The 18,815-nt window shown below is 42.0% G+C and overlaps 3 protein-coding genes and 1 long non-coding RNA gene across 6 annotated transcripts in view; 3 read left to right on the forward strand and 1 right to left on the reverse strand.

Annotated features, from left to right (window-relative positions):
* Positions 1-10,893, forward strand: LOC142935562 (neuropilin and tolloid-like protein 1). The gene is made up of 10 exons (XM_076079996.1): positions 1-28; positions 285-350; positions 1,035-1,169; positions 1,281-1,529; positions 5,667-5,708; positions 5,941-6,068; positions 7,177-7,405; positions 9,007-9,120; positions 9,205-9,349; positions 10,350-10,893. Exons 1-10 carry the CDS (start codon positions 1-3, stop codon positions 10,891-10,893), a joined length of 1,680 nt encoding a protein of 559 aa, XP_075936111.1.
* On the reverse strand, positions 10,049-17,394 carry LOC142935584 (uncharacterized). 2 transcript variants are annotated; one of them, XR_012947897.1, is made up of 5 exons: positions 16,661-17,394; positions 15,154-16,584; positions 14,497-14,772; positions 14,194-14,241; positions 10,049-10,889 (listed from the first exon to the last, which is right to left on the reverse strand). It is a non-coding gene; the product is annotated as an uncharacterized LOC142935584 (long non-coding RNA). The 2 variants fall into 2 exon arrangements; XR_012947891.1 differs by having other exon boundaries at positions 14,185-14,241.
* atpsckmt (fATP synthase c subunit lysine N-methyltransferase) lies at positions 14,244-16,541 on the forward strand. Its single transcript, XM_076080006.1, has 4 exons — positions 14,244-14,805; positions 15,256-15,393; positions 15,553-15,603; positions 15,697-16,541. The coding sequence occupies exons 1-4, from the start codon at positions 14,518-14,520 to the stop codon at positions 15,889-15,891; spliced, it is 672 nt and encodes a 223-aa protein (XP_075936121.1). The 5' UTR covers positions 14,244-14,517; the 3' UTR covers positions 15,892-16,541.
* LOC142935549 (E3 ubiquitin-protein ligase MARCHF6-like) overlaps positions 16,569-18,815 on the forward strand; it is a 13,388-nt gene continuing 11,141 nt past the window's right edge. For both annotated transcript variants that reach the window (XM_076079977.1, XM_076079986.1), the window contains exons 1-5: positions 16,569-16,761; positions 17,695-17,794; positions 18,103-18,176; positions 18,277-18,420; positions 18,636-18,708. In XM_076079977.1, coding sequence (XP_075936092.1) covers positions 16,743-16,761; positions 17,695-17,794; positions 18,103-18,176; positions 18,277-18,420; positions 18,636-18,708 — 410 coding nt within the window. In that variant the 5' untranslated portion in view covers positions 16,569-16,742. The remainder of the gene's footprint in view (positions 16,762-17,694; positions 17,795-18,102; positions 18,177-18,276; positions 18,421-18,635; positions 18,709-18,815) is intronic.

The raw sequence follows: 18,815 nt of genomic DNA on the forward strand, positions 1-18,815 counted from the left end.
ATGGTGCACAAACTTCTGCTGCCCATTGGTGAGTTTACAGCTGTGAACCCTGTTTCATAATGTAGGCAAATTGTATTGTTTATTTTAAATTCCTTGCCTTTAAGGAAAAATAATCAAAAGCATTTGTTTATAATCCTGTTTTTATGGTGTGTGCTTCCTGGTGTATTATCGTATGTCTTTGGTTTGAAAAATACTTTCTATTTCTTAGAAGAATTACTTCAAGCTGATTTTCTGACAAATAGAAAAAAATAATCTTAATTTTCAATTCTCTTCTCTTCTCTCAGCTTTAGCAGCAAGCCTCATCTCACCTGAGCTGTCGGGTGTCTCAGCTACCAAAATAAAAGCTCAAGGTAAATCATCGCATCCTGAGTCACTGCTCATTCTTCACTATTAACTGTTGTAAGACTTTGGGGAATTTTCGGTTGTAGCACATCAGTACAGAGCAGTGCTAAAAAACTGTTATGGAGTAGCCTACTTTTTAAAAATATTTATACTTTTTACTTTGTGGAGAAAAAAAAATATGACTGGAATGTGGTTTAGAATAGAATATCAGAATATGATTAGCATTATTTCACTTTTTTCTATTGACAACACAACTGAATGATTAATGGGGGGATCAAATGTGAAAATAATCAGCGTGAGTAAATAACATCTCACTAAAAGCGATATTAACACATCAAGTCAGATCAGAAACGTTCATCGTTAGATGGACATATTAACACGTATCCAATAACAGAAATATTTTATCACCAGTTTGCTAATCATGGAATACTAAGTAATTGTGCCTTTTTCCTTTGTAAATAGTTTCCCACGATTTAAAAACGGGAAGCTAATTTAGCTTTGTGACGCTAACAAGGACAGGAGTTTGATTAAAAACCCACTTATTTGAACTGTACACAATACAAAATTATAATATTAAAGTATGCAACAATCAATCCACGCTTTTAAAAAGAAGAAACCACAAACACAAAGAGCTGTACAGCTGGTGTTGTGCTGGACACTTTCATCTGCCTGTTGTCCTGCTTCTCCAGCAGTGAAGAACAACTCGGGTGTGACACCAGCAGGGCAGTGTGGGACCTGGGTGAAGGAGCCTGAGGGGGGGTATTTCACCTCTCCCAACTACCCTGAGAAATACCCTCCTGAGAAGGAATGTGTCTACATCATAGAAGGTGAGGCTTTGTCACTTGTCATTTCTAGCCACTTACTCACTTTCTACCCCCTCCTGATTTTAATCTCACCATGTCCTCAACCTCTCTCCCCCCCCCCCCCCCTTGCTGCAGCCTCTCCCCGACAGTGCATTGAGTTGTTCTTCGATGACAAATATTCCATCGAGCCGTCCTGGGAGTGTAAGTTCGACCACATCGAGGTCCGTGATGGGCCATTCGGTTTCTCTCCAATCCTCGGTCGCTTCTGCGGGCAGGAAAGCCCAGCGTACGTCCGCTCCAGTGGGAGGTACCTGTATATCAAATTTGTGGCTGATGGTGAACTGGAGGCCATCGGTTTCTCTGCCCGGTATAACTTCACGCAAGGTGAGTGATGGACGATATGGGTAAACGGTAGGCGTACAAATGAATCTACCAGGAATGCGTGCTTATACATACTTTTTAAGCTTTAAGCTGCATTAATCAGTATTTTTATATTAACAATGGATCACATGACTGTGTTTAATAAAAGGGTTTTCTTGTAGCGATGAACCCAATTATCACCTGGCTCTGCAGCTGTAGTGTTTTAGCATCGTTCAGCTCATTGTTTTGTTTTTACGGTCCTCAACCCTAACCTAACTAACCCTAACCCTAACGCTAACCCAACAGTTTTAGGTCACTCCTAAACTTGATGTTGATAAAAGGAAAGCTCTGATAAATCCCCAGCACACTTCCTGCCCAGTACTACAGACAGGCAAAGTGAGAGAATAGATAGTGAAGGTAGTGGCGCATTAAGCTGCTAAAGAGACAGATATTTCCCTTAGTAGTTGGTGGAGACCAAAACAGAGCTGGAGGGAGAGCGAATATTGAACTTACATTCATCAGGAGGACACAAAAACAGCTAAAAATTAAAGCTTGTGTTGCTCTGTGTCTGCTAAATATTTATAGACAACTGTGTGCGAAGACATTTGCCTAAAAAAAGTGGCCAAAAACATAAAGACAGAGTTTTATTTTTTCCTTTTAACTCACATCTCTACATAAATAAAGCATGCATAGGTCTTTTCTGTGCATGTCGGAATTTGGGCTTGTAAAAAATGTAATTTGCCCTTGCAGGATTAATAAAGCATATGTTCTTCTTCTTCTTAACCAAACTACTTCTACTAAGAAGAACTAAAGGTTTGTTGTGACCTCTAAACTTTGCCAAAGCGGTGTTAATTCAAGCAAGAGAAAGGAAAATAGTGTATCCAATTTCTTCTCTGGTCACATAATCTAGTTTATGGAGGAACGTAATGTTAAATTTGAAAAGTAAAAAAAAATAAAAATCATAATATGTAATCCATCCAGAGTCTGTCCTCATTTGACCACATTTGCATAGAAATTCTGCCATTTCATTGTCATTAAGGGGACATATCGTGATCTTTTTCAGGTTCATATTGTAATTCTGGTTTCTAGAACATATTTGCGTTAATGTTAAAAAAACTCAGGGAGGGATTGCCTTTCTTTCACAGTTTGTGGGTTGGTAGGCTCTCCTGATACCCATTGAGCACTGAGTTTCTCATGGCATGTCCCATTTAATTAATCTATTTAGGCTGGTTTAATTAAAAAAATTACTTTTTCCAAAGTGTTGAATTTTTGGGTAGTTGTGTGAAATAAAAGTGGTAAAGGTCACTTGGTAAAGGTGCGTGATGACTGTGGCCATGCTTTTAAAAAGACAGCGTCGACAGATGTTTTGTTGTTTCATCCCTCCACCCCGACCTCCCCCCTACATGGACTTTGTCGCGCTAACGTCACATAAACACCTGTCGTTTTGGGCGTAATTTATCATTTCTGCTATATCGTTGATCTTGTATCATACCAGCTGGCCCTCTGGCCGGCTGGCAGGGTTGATGTTAGAGTATTAGTACGACTCTAAGCCCTTCAACTCCTGTCTTTGGCGCTCTCTCCCAATCCACCACCATGCAGTGATTTTCACAATGTTGGCTGCTGCATTGCCAAAACTGGCTTTCTCTTTTACACAGTCCCTCCCTTTGTGTCTTCGCCCCCTTTCGGCCAGATCATGTATTCCAATTAAAACACATGTTGACACACATTTGCATGTGATGTCAAAAAAAAGTTACATATTGCAACTTTGATATTGCTCTGGTGGCACGCTGCTGGAAACGTATACTCTCATTTTCATTTGTAGTGCAGGCACAGCAGCTGCAGCTGACGAAGAGGAGAGGAGGCGAGCATTTATGCAAATACACGCACATACACACACACACAAGTTAATGAAAGCTTGTCTTCAGGAGAATACAGCTTGTCAGCACTGAGCCGCAGTAGCAGCTTAAGAGAGTCCAAGGCAGAGGCTTCATTAGCAGCAGAGTTTATAGGCCACCTACACTGACGGGGGGGGCAAAGATTAATCTGCATCCCATCCAGCCATCCAACCGTGTTTCTTTCTTTCTTTCTTCTAAACATGTTTGACCCTCTGTAGATTATAATTTCATTCCGCAAGGGATGCTTCAGTTTTAGACTAGAGTCCTGTGAGTCCGTCCCATACATTTTAAGTTGCTGGGGGGGGGGGGGGGGGGGGGGATGTATCATTATGAACGTAAACAACTTGGCAATTGTTGGCAATCGACTGGCAGGTAACTCTAACCCTAACTCATCCAATCATTTAATTCGAGCCGGATCAAATGATTGGATGGGTTTAATACAGTCTTGTGACAGCCACAGAGACCGGATTATTTTCTCTTTTTTTGACAGAACATTTGATTTATTGATTGCTGTCAATAATTTTCAACAAATATAGCAAAAATAAACAATAAACAGGCTCCTAAAAACATGAACTATTCCTTAAATAAGATACTTTTGATAATTGGCAGATAATTTGTTTACATCAAATGTAGCGTCTCCCATGCCAAAAAGCTAATCTCCTGTCTAATTCTACTCATCACAGGTCTAAACTGCAGTAGTTTGAAATTGTCAATGCACACTGCATTAAGCATTAATCAGGTTTTGTTAAGCAAGTTGTGAACAATGTGACAGAGCATGAACACATTATTTTTCCGTCCCCAGAAAAAGGACTCAGCAACATTAATTTCTCGTATGTTAATATGAAAGTTAATATGTTGTGTGAGCAAAAGATAAAAACAACAACAACTTTGCTCTGCAAATTGCAGCAAAATGCTTTTAATGTCTAATGTTGGCTAGCTTAGACATTGCAAACACATTGTGCAACAGCTACTGAATGCTATCATTGCTTACACTTTAGCAGAGACTCCTATTGTTATTGCATGTGTTCCTCCAGTTTATGCTCACATCTGTGTGTGCGCGCTAGTCATTTAGCAGAACCTAAATATATAACCTAGTCACTAGGTTTGTAACTTTGTTCTTATTTGCATCCTCTGGAAAATGAAACATCCAATAGTCAATAGTATGTTTGTACCACACACCTTCATCAAGCTGAATAATATGAAGATATTTAGAACTGATTTACATCAACCATCCTATATCTTACAGGGTATACAGCCTGTGGGTGTGGCACACACTTATATGTAGGAATGATTGTGAATAATCTGGACAAGGCTGAAGCAGAGGCAGGGCTAAGAAACATGAAGGGATTAATATGAGTCCTCTTTTTCCGATTTGAGTCCATCAGCTGCTCCTTTATACCACAGCTGCTGACCAATGTGTTGCATTACCAATGACAAAAATTGATGATGTGGGAAAATAAACAAATAAACTCACTCTCCATTCCACACTGTGTCCTTTAAAGCACATTTCTTTCCTGTATTTGATTGGGTGTCAATTGTATATGTTGTATTATTTGGTATTTAATTGAGTTTCTTTGAAGTGTCCCCTCACCCAATGTCAAACTACGTGTCTTCAGGAGAATTTAGAAAACAAAAAAGAAGTGATTTGCCACTGGTGGGGCCTAATCTGTCCCGAACTAAGCCAGTATATCAGGATTTATAATCCACCTCGCAAGTAGATTCATCAGCACAAAGGTTTAGAACACAATTTCCCTTCCCTGTCGCATGCTGCGAGACAGGGAAAAGAAATAGTGTGTGTTTTTTGATGAAGGGCATCTGGGGAGTTTAAATGAGAGCAGGGGGAATGAGTTGGTACATAGATTATGTGTAAACCTTGGCCAGCTGTGATTTTGTTTTGCAATATGTCTTTAATATTATCATTTTTATTCTGTGGTATCTTTCGGGCACCGGATTATTTTTCTCTATTCTCAGACTAAATGTACTGCGGTGAATATTGCATGCACGCATTTCGAATACTTCAGCGCAGGTTCACATATTCTTTCAAATGAGCAGTTTTAAATAACATCCAGGTTTAAATCAATATAAAGAGATCACATTCGGTACTCACCCTTATCAATAACAATGTGAGAAGCATTTTATGTTCCATACATGTGGAGTACGAGTTTGAAATTGTTTCATTTTCATGTGATCATCCTGATTGTGGAGAGACTTGAGTAAATGTTCCAAAGATTTATTTGTTTGGAAACATATTATGTTCTGCTTTTAGATCCGGAGTTCAACGGGCTTGGGGAACTGCCAGCTCTGCCATGTGAGTATTTAATTTATGTTATTATGTTACAATGTCCTATTGGACCTGCTGCAGGTTAAATGCAGATACTGCCAACTGTGGATAACAGTACCAGCTATATGTCTTCATACAGATGTTGACCTACATTTATATTATGTGACTAAGTCCTCATTTTTGCTGAAGGGATAATATTGAGCATACCATTTTTTTTACAATTTCACATTGATATACCCAAAAATGTTGTTATCCACAGTTTGTGATTTTGAGCTGAGCGGTCCAGAAGGCTATGTGGAATCTGCCCAGATAGCCGGGGAGAGCCGGGCGCTGCCGACTGAGGCTGTGGACTGCAGGTGGTACATCAAGGCTCCACCAAAATCAAGGGTGTGTATATGTCAAACTGTTGTTGGTGTTGTTATGTGGTGGTGGTGTGACATGTAAATGTATGTTGTGGTTTACACTTATTTGTAAATTTGACTTTAAGTGGTTGGACAAGGGGAGGTTGGACCAAAAGCACTTCTAACATTTCAAAGAATTCAAACAAGTAATCAAATTTCCTTCTTGTCCATCTCACAACAACAACAAAAAAACATTTCCCCCCCCCAATTTTCAGCCTCTCGTGAGTCCATGAGTAGTTCCAACGCATTCCTTGTATGATATATTATGTACTTAACATTTTTCGATCTTCTGCTCAAATGTTGTTAAATTGATAACATATGACCAAAAGCCATAAAATGAATGAGGGATAATTTTGGTGTCACTGTGTTAACAGGTGAACTGACCCTTCGTTAAGTCTCGCCCCTCAAACACAGACTGGCCAATCATAGCATAGCATCGGCCAGCTCTGACCAGGGTACGACAATTATCCGGCTCTGCTCCGTCGATTCTCATGCAGTTGTTTAACATTTTCTTTATTTTCAAGCTGGTATAGTGGATTTAAAGTTGGTCAAGTTAGTCAAACATTGATCCTTGAAGGAGGATAACTTATACGTTTCTCAAACGCCACTTTTAGCACATCGTTAACTAGCGTTAGCACGTCTATTCTAGGCTAGCTACTGAAGGTATACTGAATGTCCACATATGCTGCTTTAGCCTTATAACAATTGTAACAGTAAATAAAGAGCTACCAGGCTTTACAGCAACTTAATTTCATTGTCTTCTGTCCCGATCGCCAGGTAATGTTTTGGTTCACTTTTACACTGTAATCTGTAGGCTTTAGCTTCTATTTTTATTTATTCATCCTGTTTTTGCTGATGAATCAGACATCCTGGATCTTTAAAATTCATATTGTAGATCCTTCTGTCTGCTTCTCTCAGAAATCCCTTTTTTCAAAAATGTGATATTTCCTCAGGGAGTGCAGTTAGTGACAGTGTGGGCTCCATGGTAGCTCTGACAGGCTGATGGCTGTAGCAGCGGGGGCGGGGCTTAGCGGAAGGTGAATTGGCTGTTGTAAAAAATGTGGAATACTCCTTTGAAAGCCTTTTACCCACAGATCTACATGCGCTTTCTGGAGTATGAGATGCACAACTCGAATGAGTGCAAACGGAACTTCGTTGCCATCTATGACGGCAGCAGCTCGGTTGAGCACCTGAAGAATAAGTTCTGCTCCACGGTGGCCAACGATGTCATGCTGGTCTCCTCTGTGGGCGTGGTGAGACTGTGGGCAGATGAGGGAAGCAGGAAGAGCAAATTCAGGATCCTCTTTACAACTTTCCATGAGCGTGAGTACATCTCCATTTATCTTGCAGGCGCACACCATCCATATGTGAGAGTAGAAATCCCAATAATTAATGAAATAGCTTCTCCAGTAGCATTTTGGTTACTTCTCTATATTATAGTTGTCTTCAACATTGAAAATGTCACTAAAAACATTCTTGAAAAGGGTTATTTAGAAGGTGTATTAGTCCAAATCCAAAAAAAGCACCATACTTTCACAGGGCATAGCTAGCGATTTAAGTGCTCACTTTAAAAGCAAATGATGAATGACTGTTAGGTTAGTTGTGTTGATATAAGATGTTCATCAGATCAAGTCGGCTTCAGTTATTTTGTTGGTTTTATTCTCATTAAATCAAGAATGTCGAGATCAAAGCCTTCATTCAATTATACAACAATTTTCAAATGTATTGCTGCACTAATCAATATTCTGTATTAACTTTGGATTAAATGGCTAATTGCAATGTGAATTGCTTTGAATTGGTTGTTATAGTTAATTGTTTGGTTTAACAGCCTGCAGACTCTGTGGTCATCAACCATGCCTCAGCAAAAAAACTTTGATGAACTGTATGTTACCGGACCAGCACTAAATGGCGAAGAGACAACATTTGTGACTAGCTGATGAACATAACGGAGCATTTAGCCGTCAAAAAGCCATTATTTATTACTTCCCTCAGATGATGGAGACTAAAAGCCGTTTCTCGCCAGTGCAAGTCGAAAATGTGGTGTGGGAATACAGCAAATCTGCAATACACACACCGGTTCCGGTTCGTCCATTTTTCCACTCAACACAACCAAAACCTATCCAGACAGAGAATGTTAAGAAGCTAACGGTAGCTTCTGTGGCTAGCCCTGTTCTGTGACCAACATATAACTTTAGCAAGTGCATGTCACCGACATTACCATCGTCATTGTATCCCAGCTGATAGGCGATCACAAGCCATATACTGATCTTTATTTCCAATCGTCCTTACATTTCCGAAACACCAATAGTCTAAAAAAAATGCCATTGGGCAGACAGCCCATTTGTCCGGCGGTGCATTAACTCTGAAAAGAAACGACCATTGCTCCTAAAATCCATACTCTCCGTGCAACAAACAGAAGCACATGGATAATTATTACTGCAATATTTTTTATGACATTAATTACAACAAAGTATTTCATGGTCAAACATGTGGAAATCCGCTGAAATCAAGGAAATATTTTTCCCCAGCAAGTTCTGCACATGTGTGCAGGCATTCATAGGAAACCATAAAATCATTTTTTATAAATTTCCGTTGTAACTTTTAAGACAAAAACCTGTGCTTGGTGTGAAAGCAACTTTATAAAGAGACAATGTCAATGTGTGGTGTGTTCTTAACTTGCTGCGTCCCATTGGCCAAGCTAAAAAAGTAAAAAAACAAAAAGCAATATTGAAAAATGTCCTACTTCCATCTGGTGGTAATGTCCACTGTGACAGAGCGGTAAACAGCAATGTACACTTCTGCACAAGGATGAAATATTACATAATAGTACATTACACAAGCAAATTGAGCCACTGAATATCATCTAACGAATACAATTCAGTCTGCTGTGTATAGCTGCATGACTCTTGCCTTTTCTCTTTCAGCTCCCTGTGAACAGGAAACTTTCTTTTGCCATAGCAACATGTGCATCAACCACACCTTGGTCTGCAACGGTATCCAGAACTGTGTTTACCCATGGGACGAGAATCACTGCAAAGGTACCCTGACACAAAGGCTGAGAAAGCAGCCATACTGCGGCTGAACACATACGTTATTCCTCTCTCTGTTATCTCCCTAACTAGAAAAGAGGAAAGCCAGTATCCTGGACACGCTGGATAACACTAACATCACTATCATTGTTGTAACCTGTGGCCTGGTTGTCATCCTGCTCATCATCTCTGTCATCATCCAGGTCAAACAGCCACGCAAGAAATACATCATCCGCAGGTGAGATTTCATTCAGATTTTTAAAGAAATGTGTAATCAACTAATATGTTATAATGTATTATATTAGCTTAAGCAACACAGCAGTATATAAAGATAAACACATAAATGCATCAATAATAATATAATGTATATTATATTATATGTTCTGAGCCATTCTGCGTAACGAGTTTTTTTACTTTCAGCGTATTTTAATGCTAATATTTCTATACTTTTACTACTTTTACTTAAGTAAAATTTGAATGCAGGTCTTTTACTTTCAACAGTGTATATATATTATAGTATTACTACTTTTACTTATGAAAGAGATCTGATTACTTCTTCCACCACTGCTAATGATTACGTGTAAAGTAAAAGGGGTCGATAGTGGCAATCCTTTCTGTAAATTCTCTTTAGTTCTTAGCTTCATCTCATTGTTTTGGAAACTTTTTGCAAACAAATTTAGGTCAAATTTATTTATTTTAACTTTTTCCACTGTCCCCAATTAGCAAAAAAACAAACAAACGTTAATGCAGCTTTAAAAATGTATAAAAACATCTTTGATAACTTGTGGACAAAAGCTTGACCTCAACAATCTGGTGCCACCGTAACCAGTTCCTATTTGAGTATATTTTACTTTTTTACTAAATAAATTGGCCCTTTAGTTATTGTTTTACCGAGTAAAGCAATAACTAAAGGGCCAATTTATGTTATGTTCTTATTGTGTAAATAATATATAAAATACATGTGAAAAATTTGGGAGCCTGCTATTTCAACGAGCTAATTTAAGCAGATTGTTTGGCTAGATTTCGTGAGATGCTGCTGAATTTAAATGGTTTGTTAACAACGAAATTCTTTCGAGTGCAGTTCAGAAAGTGCATGAGTGCACAAATCACAGGCCCGTAGAGGTAACAACATATTTTGTTAGCGTCTGGACACTTACAATCAGATTTGGTTGTGTTTTCCTTGACATTGTGTGCATGTGTGTGTTTGTGTGTGTGTGTTTGTCTCTTCTTTTCCACAGAGATGACTTTGACCCGGCCCTCCTCCACCCTGGCTCTGAGCCCCCTCACTACGAGCTCTGCACTATGCGCCGCGCACCGTCCGGCGACCTAACCGACGCCGCCATGGCCGAGGACTACGAGAAGCTCCACAAGCTCCGCCGTTCCTCCTCCAAGTGCATCCGCGACCACCACTGCGGCTCCTTTCAGGGAAGCGTGCACGGCAGCGTCCACGGCAGCCGCAGCAACCTGAGCGTGAGGGACCCCACCATCGCGGCCGACGGGGGGGCTCTCTCGCCGCCGCCACTGCCGCCGATGATGGTGGGCCAGCAGTCACCGCGCCTCTCCCACCACACCACGCCGACGGGACGAAGGAGCATCCTGGTGATGAAGCACAGCTATTCTCAGGACGGGGCGGAGGGGTACAGGGCTGAGGAGGAGGAGGAGGATGCGCTGGTGGATGATGGTGCCACCACCAGCCAGCATTACATGCACCACCATCATATCCACAGAGGCGCGTCAGGGCTGGACCACGCTGTCCACCGTACACTGTCCAACGACTTCTAATAGAAGGCGACAAATTAAGATATAGGGGTGAAAGGAGGTCATCACCTTGATTCTTTATCTGGGGATGTGACAACCCTGACTTTTATTTTGTTTTTAATAGATTTCAATTTGATTTATATGAATTACTGTTGATCTGTACAGTTTTTCACTAGTATTTATAATAAAATATCTCTCCGCCGAAGAGTTTTGGTGCAACTGTTAATATTACTTTTCTTTGATGTGGGAGTGTCAGGGAAATAAACAGTCAGGATTCGACAGGAACGGATCAAAGGAGGATTTATAACCACGCACGCTGAGATAATTAAATTCCCACACATTTTAAAGCATCCGGCTATGACCTCACCATCTCCGACCATCTAGCCATCATCATGGAGATCGACATCCCCATCCCAGAACCCAAACTCACGCGCACCATCACTCTCCGAAATATCAAGTCTGTCTGCCCTTCATCCCTGTCAGCCTGTCTCACTGAAAAATTCTCCACACTCTCCCCCTCCCTTAGCCCTTCCCCCTCAGACCTGGTCAACCTCTACAATAACACACTATCCTCCTGCCTTGATCAGCTTGCCCCTCTCAAAACCAGAACTGTCTCATTCACCCACACTGCTCCCTGGTTCACCCCTGAACTCCGCCTCATGAAATCCCGGAAACGTAGACTAGAGCGACTCTCCAAAAAAACCGGCCTCACAGTTCACACCCTGGCGTACAAGGAACACATACAGCAATACAAACTGGCTTTAAACTCTGCTCGCTCCACCTACTACTCTGGCATCATCCGCTCTGGTTCCACCAACCCCAAGGTCCTCTTCTCCACAATAAACAAACTCCTCAAACCTATGGACAATCTCTCCCACTCCTCCACAGCAGAGAAATGCAACTCCTTTCTTACATTCTACAAAGCTAAAATCGACACCATCTACAACCAACTGGCCACTTCCAGCCCTGCTTTGTCCAACCCTGTATCTGCAAATCCTCCACTAACTGACCGGTCACTCTTCCGATTCTCTCTCATCTCCCCCTCGGATCTCAATAAATCACTCTCTGGCATGAAGACTCCGACCTGTGACCTCGACCCTATCCCTTCCACTTTAGTTATGGCCTGTCTCCCGGCCCTCCGCCCGCACCTCCTCTCTGTCATCAACTCCTCCCTGTCTACTGGCTCCGTCCCTCCCGCCCTCAAACTCGCCTCAGTCACACCCATCCTCAAAAAACCTGGCCTTGACCCCGACATTCACAACAATTACAGACCCATCTCCAATCTCCCTTTTCTGTCTAAAATACTGGAACGCATTGTTGCCCATCAACTGAAAACTCACCTGGACTCAAACCAACTATATGAACCATTTCAATCCGGATTCAGATCTCATCACAGCACAGAAACTGCCCTCATCAAAGTCACCAACGATCTCCTCCTCTCCTCTGATGAACACTCCCTCAACATCCTGATACTGCTCGACCTCAGCGCAGCCTTCGACACCATCAACCACTCCATCCTCCTTTCACGTCTCGAGTCCTCCCTCCACATCACTGGCACAGCCCTCTCCTGGTTTAAATCATACCTCTCCGACCGTGAACAGTTCATCAGCATCAACAAATTCAAGTCTGACACAGCCCCAGTCTCTCAAGGTGTCCCCCAAGGTTCAGTACTCGGTCCCCTCCTCTTCATCCTCTACCTGCTCCCCCTTGGTGACATCATACGCCACCATGGTCTCCAGTACCACTGCTATGCTGACGACACCCAGCTCTACATCTCCACCAAATCCATCACCCCCACCATCCACTCCACCATCACCAACTGCCTCACAGATATAAAAACCTGGATGCAAGCAAACTTCCTCAAACTCAACACCGACAAATCTGAAGTCCTCATCATCGGCCCCAAATCATTAAACAATTCCCACCACGACTTCTCCCTCTGCATCGATGGCATCACTGTTCCTGCCTCCACACATGTCCGTAACCTCGGGGTCATCTTCGATCAAACTCTCTCATATGAACGCCACGTCAATCACATCACAAAAACTGCCTTCTTTCATCTCAAAAACATCGCCCGTCTCCGTCCCTCCCTCTCCTCCGCAGCCGCTGAAACACTCATCCACGCCTTCATCACCTCTCGACTGGACTACTGCAACAGCATCCTGTACGGCTCACCCACCAAAATCATCAATAAACTACAATACATCCAGAACTCAGCTGCCCGTCTGCTCACCCACTCCCGCACCAGAGACCACATCACCCCAGTCCTTCAAAACCTCCACTGGCTCCCCATACAGCAAAGAATCCAGTTCAAGCTCCTCCTCATCACCTACAAAGCCCTCCACAACCTTGCCCCTTCATACCCTTCGGACCTCCTGTACCATCACATTCCCAACCGCAACCTCAGATCTGCTGACGCCAACCTCCTTACCCCCCCTACTCTGTCCAAGCATCGGACCTGGGGGGACAGGGCCTTCTCCGTTGCTGCCCCCTCCCTCTGGAACTCCCTGCCCCAACACCTCAGACATTCTTCGTCACTTGCCACTTTCAAAACTGCACTTAAAACTCACCTATTCAAATCTGCTTTTAACCTCTAAAGTCAGTCATGTATGTTTTCTTTCTTTCTTTTCATGTTTATTTTATTTTATTTATTTTTTTCTTACTGTTATGTCGTATATTTTGTTCTTATTATAAATGCTTCTATTGTTTCTGTTTTTAACATGTAAAGTGTCTTTGAGTGCCTTTTAAAGCGCTATATAAATAAAATGTATTATTATTATTATTATCGCAGACCCTTTTGTGCCCCTTTTGTGGACATCATGGCACCACCAAAGCAAGAAAAATGTTGCAACTCTTAGGCCACTCCAGGTTTTTGTGTTGAGCATAGGTCCAGAATCAAATCAGAATATATATTATCAAGGACAGGATATGTTGGAAACATACTATTAGTCATAGGCCTGAAGTCAGCACACACAGAAACATGCAAAATACTGTTTTGCAGATATAATACAGTTGGCTTAAAACTTATATTGTATGTTGCTGTGTAAATCGATATATTATCTAATCGTTTGTTTTTCCTTGTTTGGGTGGATTTATTGATGTTTATTTATGTGTTTTCAATTAGATTTGTCCCGTTTTGTTCTGGGTGATTTTCTTCTGTTGATTGTATGGCTGTCTCTGTTTCATTTTTATATTAAACGTCTTTTTTTCCCTTTACTCTGCATGGCACTATGGCATTGTCATTCAATGTGTGCGTGTGTGTGTGTGTGTGTGTGTTTGTAGGCTGTCACCTCGTTTTAAATGATTTGCACTTACGTCACTCACCAGGGAACGATGGCAAAGAGGAACCTTCGTTCGCTTAGCTTTGTCATCCTGTCGGATGAGAAAGAGCGCTGCACATATTAGAATGCACGAATAACAGGACCATTGCTTTTTTTTCAGTGGCTAATTATTTTGTTAATACTTTGCGCTTTTGGCTTTGCAGAATGAGCAGGTGTGGACTGAATAATACAGATTCCATTCATGACATTTACATTGGGTCGCTAAACTATAGCAGAGTCCCTGCTGTCATTCGTGCAGTTCAAGTTCAGCAAAAGTTAGCGAACGTTACGTATTTATAACGTGTACCGTTTCCGTTAAACTGGCAACATGTCACAAGAGGGGCTTTTTCCGGACTCTGCAGTGGCGGGACAATTAAAGAGCGACGTCAAGGAGAAAAGGAGCAGGGTGAGTCGCGTGGGTGTCGTTGTCACGGGCGTGTTGGGAGGCTCGCTGGTCGCCCTGTACGCGGTGGCTGCTCCGTTTCTCGCTCCTGCCCTGAGAAAAGTCTGCCTCCCGTTCGTCCCAGCGACCACGGCTCAGGTGGAGAATGTCCTCGGCAGTCTGCGAGCCAGATCAGGGACCCTGGTGGACATTGGCAGTGGAGATGGAAGGATAGTGAGTGCTGTGTTGTCTTACCCTGTGGAGCCCAAACAAATGAAACCCTAACATCATAACAAAATAAGCAATGGTGTTGGGAGCGTGCTCGATATGCTGACTAAAACGTCCCAGAAATACTTACTGTAGAGTAGAATGAGGTGTAAATCATAGATAAAAGGGAAATGTGACATGTCACCACAGGGAAATTGAGATTTAGTCAGTGTAATGTGCATATCACCAACACCATTGTTTATTTATATTTATTTATAATTTGAGTAGGAGAGTAGTTCAATTCTCAAAGGAAGTTACTTAACTGAATAGCCTCACTGAGATGTTATGTGTGAGTTGTGCTCTCAAAATGAATACCAGACTTGCTCTACATCCAACTGCTGCTACAGTCCGCTGCACATTGTTGACACTATGTTGCTGATCCATGGACTTTCCCTTTGTCCTCCCTCCTCCTCGCAGGTGATCGCCGCGGCCAAGCATGGGTTTCAAGCGTCAGGCTTTGAGCTGAACCCCTGGCTGGTGTGGTATTCTCGCTACAAGGCCATGAGGGAGGGAGTCCACCGCTCCACCTCCTTCCACATCTCGGACTTGTGGAAGGTCAGTGATACCTGATTAACATAGTAATCAGAAGTGGGGACCACATTTTGGGGGAATGCATTTATTTTATCATAGCAGTTGATGTTTTTTTCTGAGGTGATATTAAACATACAGGTATTTTCACTATGTCTCTCTGAATGTTTCTGATTCTTTTGCTAGGTCAGTTTTGCTCAGTATTCCAATGTTGTCATATTCGGAGTCCCTCAAATGGTGAGTTCTTTAAAAAAAAATCTTGCCACGTAAGTTTTTAGAATCCTAAAGTATTTCTCTCGATGTCCTGATTCCTGCTGTCCTTATCTGCAGATGGACCAGCTGGAGCTGAAGCTGGCAAGCGAGTTACCGAGCACAGCCAAAGTGGTGGCCTGTCGTTTCCCCTTCCCTACTTGGGTCCCTGAACACACCGCCGGGGAGGGCATAGACACCGTTTGGGTGTATGACGCCAAGACATTTAAATCACACCTGCAACATAGAATGGCAACACCAGATGCACACACATAAATGTCAACACCTCTTGTTAATTTGTCATCACATGTTGGAACCCTTCGGTGTTTTTTTTTTTTTTTACACCCATGCAATTTCTACTCTGGGGTGGAATTGAAATGGCTGGGGAAGACTGTTAAAAAAGGTGCTATAAAGTGTTACGTCCTTCCACATTAATGTGTTAGATTAAGTGTGAGATTGAACCAAGTTGTGAAAAGCAATTGATTGACAATGGCCTCAATGAGTGATTACATTCATGTTAAGTCAGTAGTCTCCAGTCCTCACAGGGTCATCAGTCCCATCATGTCTGCATACCTGCGTACTCATGCTTAAAGCGGGGGAATAATCAGTCTGGCATTTCATGTTTGGCACATGTTTGAGGCTCAAAACCAGACCAGGAATAAAAAGTTAATGATTTGAGAAAGTAGAAATAAATGGTATGTGCCATGATTGATGGCATGACTTGATTATTAATAGAAAGTTTAATTGTTTATTATTTCCAAAAAGACAAAGGTATTGATGACAGAAGATTGCCAACCACATTATTTTGTACAGCCTCTACAGAAAGCTCCTGCACTTTATCCTGTTTCTGTTTTCAGGCTTGTGTATTTATAAATAAAGGTGTGTTGCGCTTGGCTGCCACCTAGTGGTGAAACTCCCGCACAGTCTCTAGTTGTGTCTTTGAGCATGTCCTGGCCGCCAGCTGATGCACTGTGAGGGGGGAAAGGTTTTATTATGAAACGTATGGTCACGCCAAAGATAGTCAGAGCTTGAGCTAAACACTTACTTGAAATGTTTACATGTAGATGGCTACCAGTCATCGCTGTTACACTGACTGACTGTGGAGCAAGGCCGCCCCATTAGCCGAGATGGACACCGCTGAGGAAGGTAGCTAATATTAAAACTTGATCAACTTGTCCGTGTTAACTAACAACTCCGATACACACGACGCCTTTATCACATGCTAACTCGTTATTACGCGCTGCCAGTGGTAACGACCCGGTTCAGAATTGTATTACACTCCGACAAAGTTTCACTTTTTTTTATTGAAGAAACCGCTAAGCTAGCCAATTAGCTGGCTAGCTAGCTAACGCTAGCATTAGCTGCACCCGTTAAGTGAAGAGGTAAACGTCAGCAGCGATAGCTTTCTGTTTGCTTTAAATAAACACCACAGCTACCACGAGTGGGATGTGCTGGTTCACATCCTAGAAGACGGCCGCCTTAAAGTCGTTCCTAACAAGCTAGCTTATTATCTAACGCTAGATTAAGTTTAATAATGAGCTTAATAAGTGTGACGCTACCGTTATAATGTGACGTAAGTTAACTCACAGTATGATCATTTATTTTAGCTAACGTAACGGTGACACATCACCCTGTCAATCCACGAATCTGGTTCTACAATATAGCACTGACATATACATGTATAAATATGAAATATCGTTAACATCCTCAAGTCTTTATGCTCGGACTAATTTAGATAAATATTGGACAACACGTGCGGGCATGGAGCTTGGTGTTCTGTGTCCAGGTGTGCATTGTGAAGTAGCGTAACGTCACTTGTTCCTATTTTGAATACAGCTAAATGTTTAAATACTGAAACTTTCACATGCTCCAAAAAAGCTTGCATGCAATTTTCATTTGGTCATCAAACATTTGTCATTACATCAAAGGTGTGTCATGAGTCTGAATCAAGGTAGAACTTCAGATCACTAATTTAAATTAGTGATCTGCGAAAGGGGAATTTGTAGAAATGCAGCGTGCCTAGTGGATGAAATGAGAATATTTCAGGAGTATGAAATCAAGTTATGTTCTATTGTGCAGGGGACATCTGCCGCGTGTGCCGGTCAGAGGGCTCCCAGGACAAGCCGCTCTACCACCCCTGTGTCTGCACCGGCAGCATCAAGTTCATCCATCAGGAATGGTGCGTTCATTGTTTCCTCTCTCCTCTCCTTTCATTGTATCTACAAGGTTAAAGGCAGGTTGCTGTCTGTTTCACAGATGTTGCTGATGTTTATTCCAACACGGCAAAAATAATTATCTCGGGTAGCTTAGAATTAATTACACATCTGAACAACATTAACGAGCAGACATAATGAAAGTATTTTACATTTCAGCTGTGAAGCATCATGGGAAAGTTGTGTTATTTTCCTGCAGAACCACAGAGGAACTACTGCACACGTAGGATAAAAAAAGAGTAAACTCACAAAGGTGTCCTTTTTGTTTTCACAGCTTACTGCAGTGGTTGAAACACAGCAGGAAAGAATACTGTGAATTATGCAAGCACAGGTTTGCATTTACACCAAGTAAGTTGTTTGTTTGTCAGTACAATGGACCAGTACACTAAAATGCATTCATTTGTTGTTGGCTCCTCTAAACCACCCTTTTGTTGTCGCTGTTCCCCAGTCTACTCTCCAGACATGCCCTCCCGCTTGCCCGTGCAGGACATCTTTGCAGGGCTGGTCACCAGTATTGGAACAGCGATCAGATACTGGTTCCACTACACGCTGGTGGCCTTCGCCTGGCTGGGCGTGGTGCCTCTCACCGCATGTAAGTCATTGTCAATGAAAGGAGAATTGATCAGATTTGCAGACTGTTTTTAGTGTAACTTCTAACAATGCTTAGGCAATAGTTGACAAGAAAATGACCGTTAAGCACTTGTTTAAAACTTAGAAGCACTTAAAGTAGATTAAAGTTTGTTTCACACCAGTTGTCGCTTTTCAGAAAAGATTCTCAGATTGTTTGTTTCTTTGCTTTTCTAACAGGTCGTATCTACAAGTGTTTGTTCACCGGCTCTGTGAGCTCTCTCCTCACCCTGCCATTAGATATGCTTTCCACGTAAGTTTGAACTACTCTCTGGTCTTGATCTTGCCCTTTTGGTCTCTCACACTGTATCCTCTTTATTGCAGCTGTATGTGTTCTCCATATTTATAGACCGGAGTCCC

This window comes from Anarhichas minor, unplaced genomic scaffold (assembly GCF_050575085.1).
Source record: "Anarhichas minor isolate MPS153535 unplaced genomic scaffold, ASM5057508v1 ptg000006l, whole genome shotgun sequence".
NCBI classification, from domain to species: Eukaryota; Metazoa; Chordata; class Actinopteri; order Perciformes; family Anarhichadidae; genus Anarhichas; species Anarhichas minor.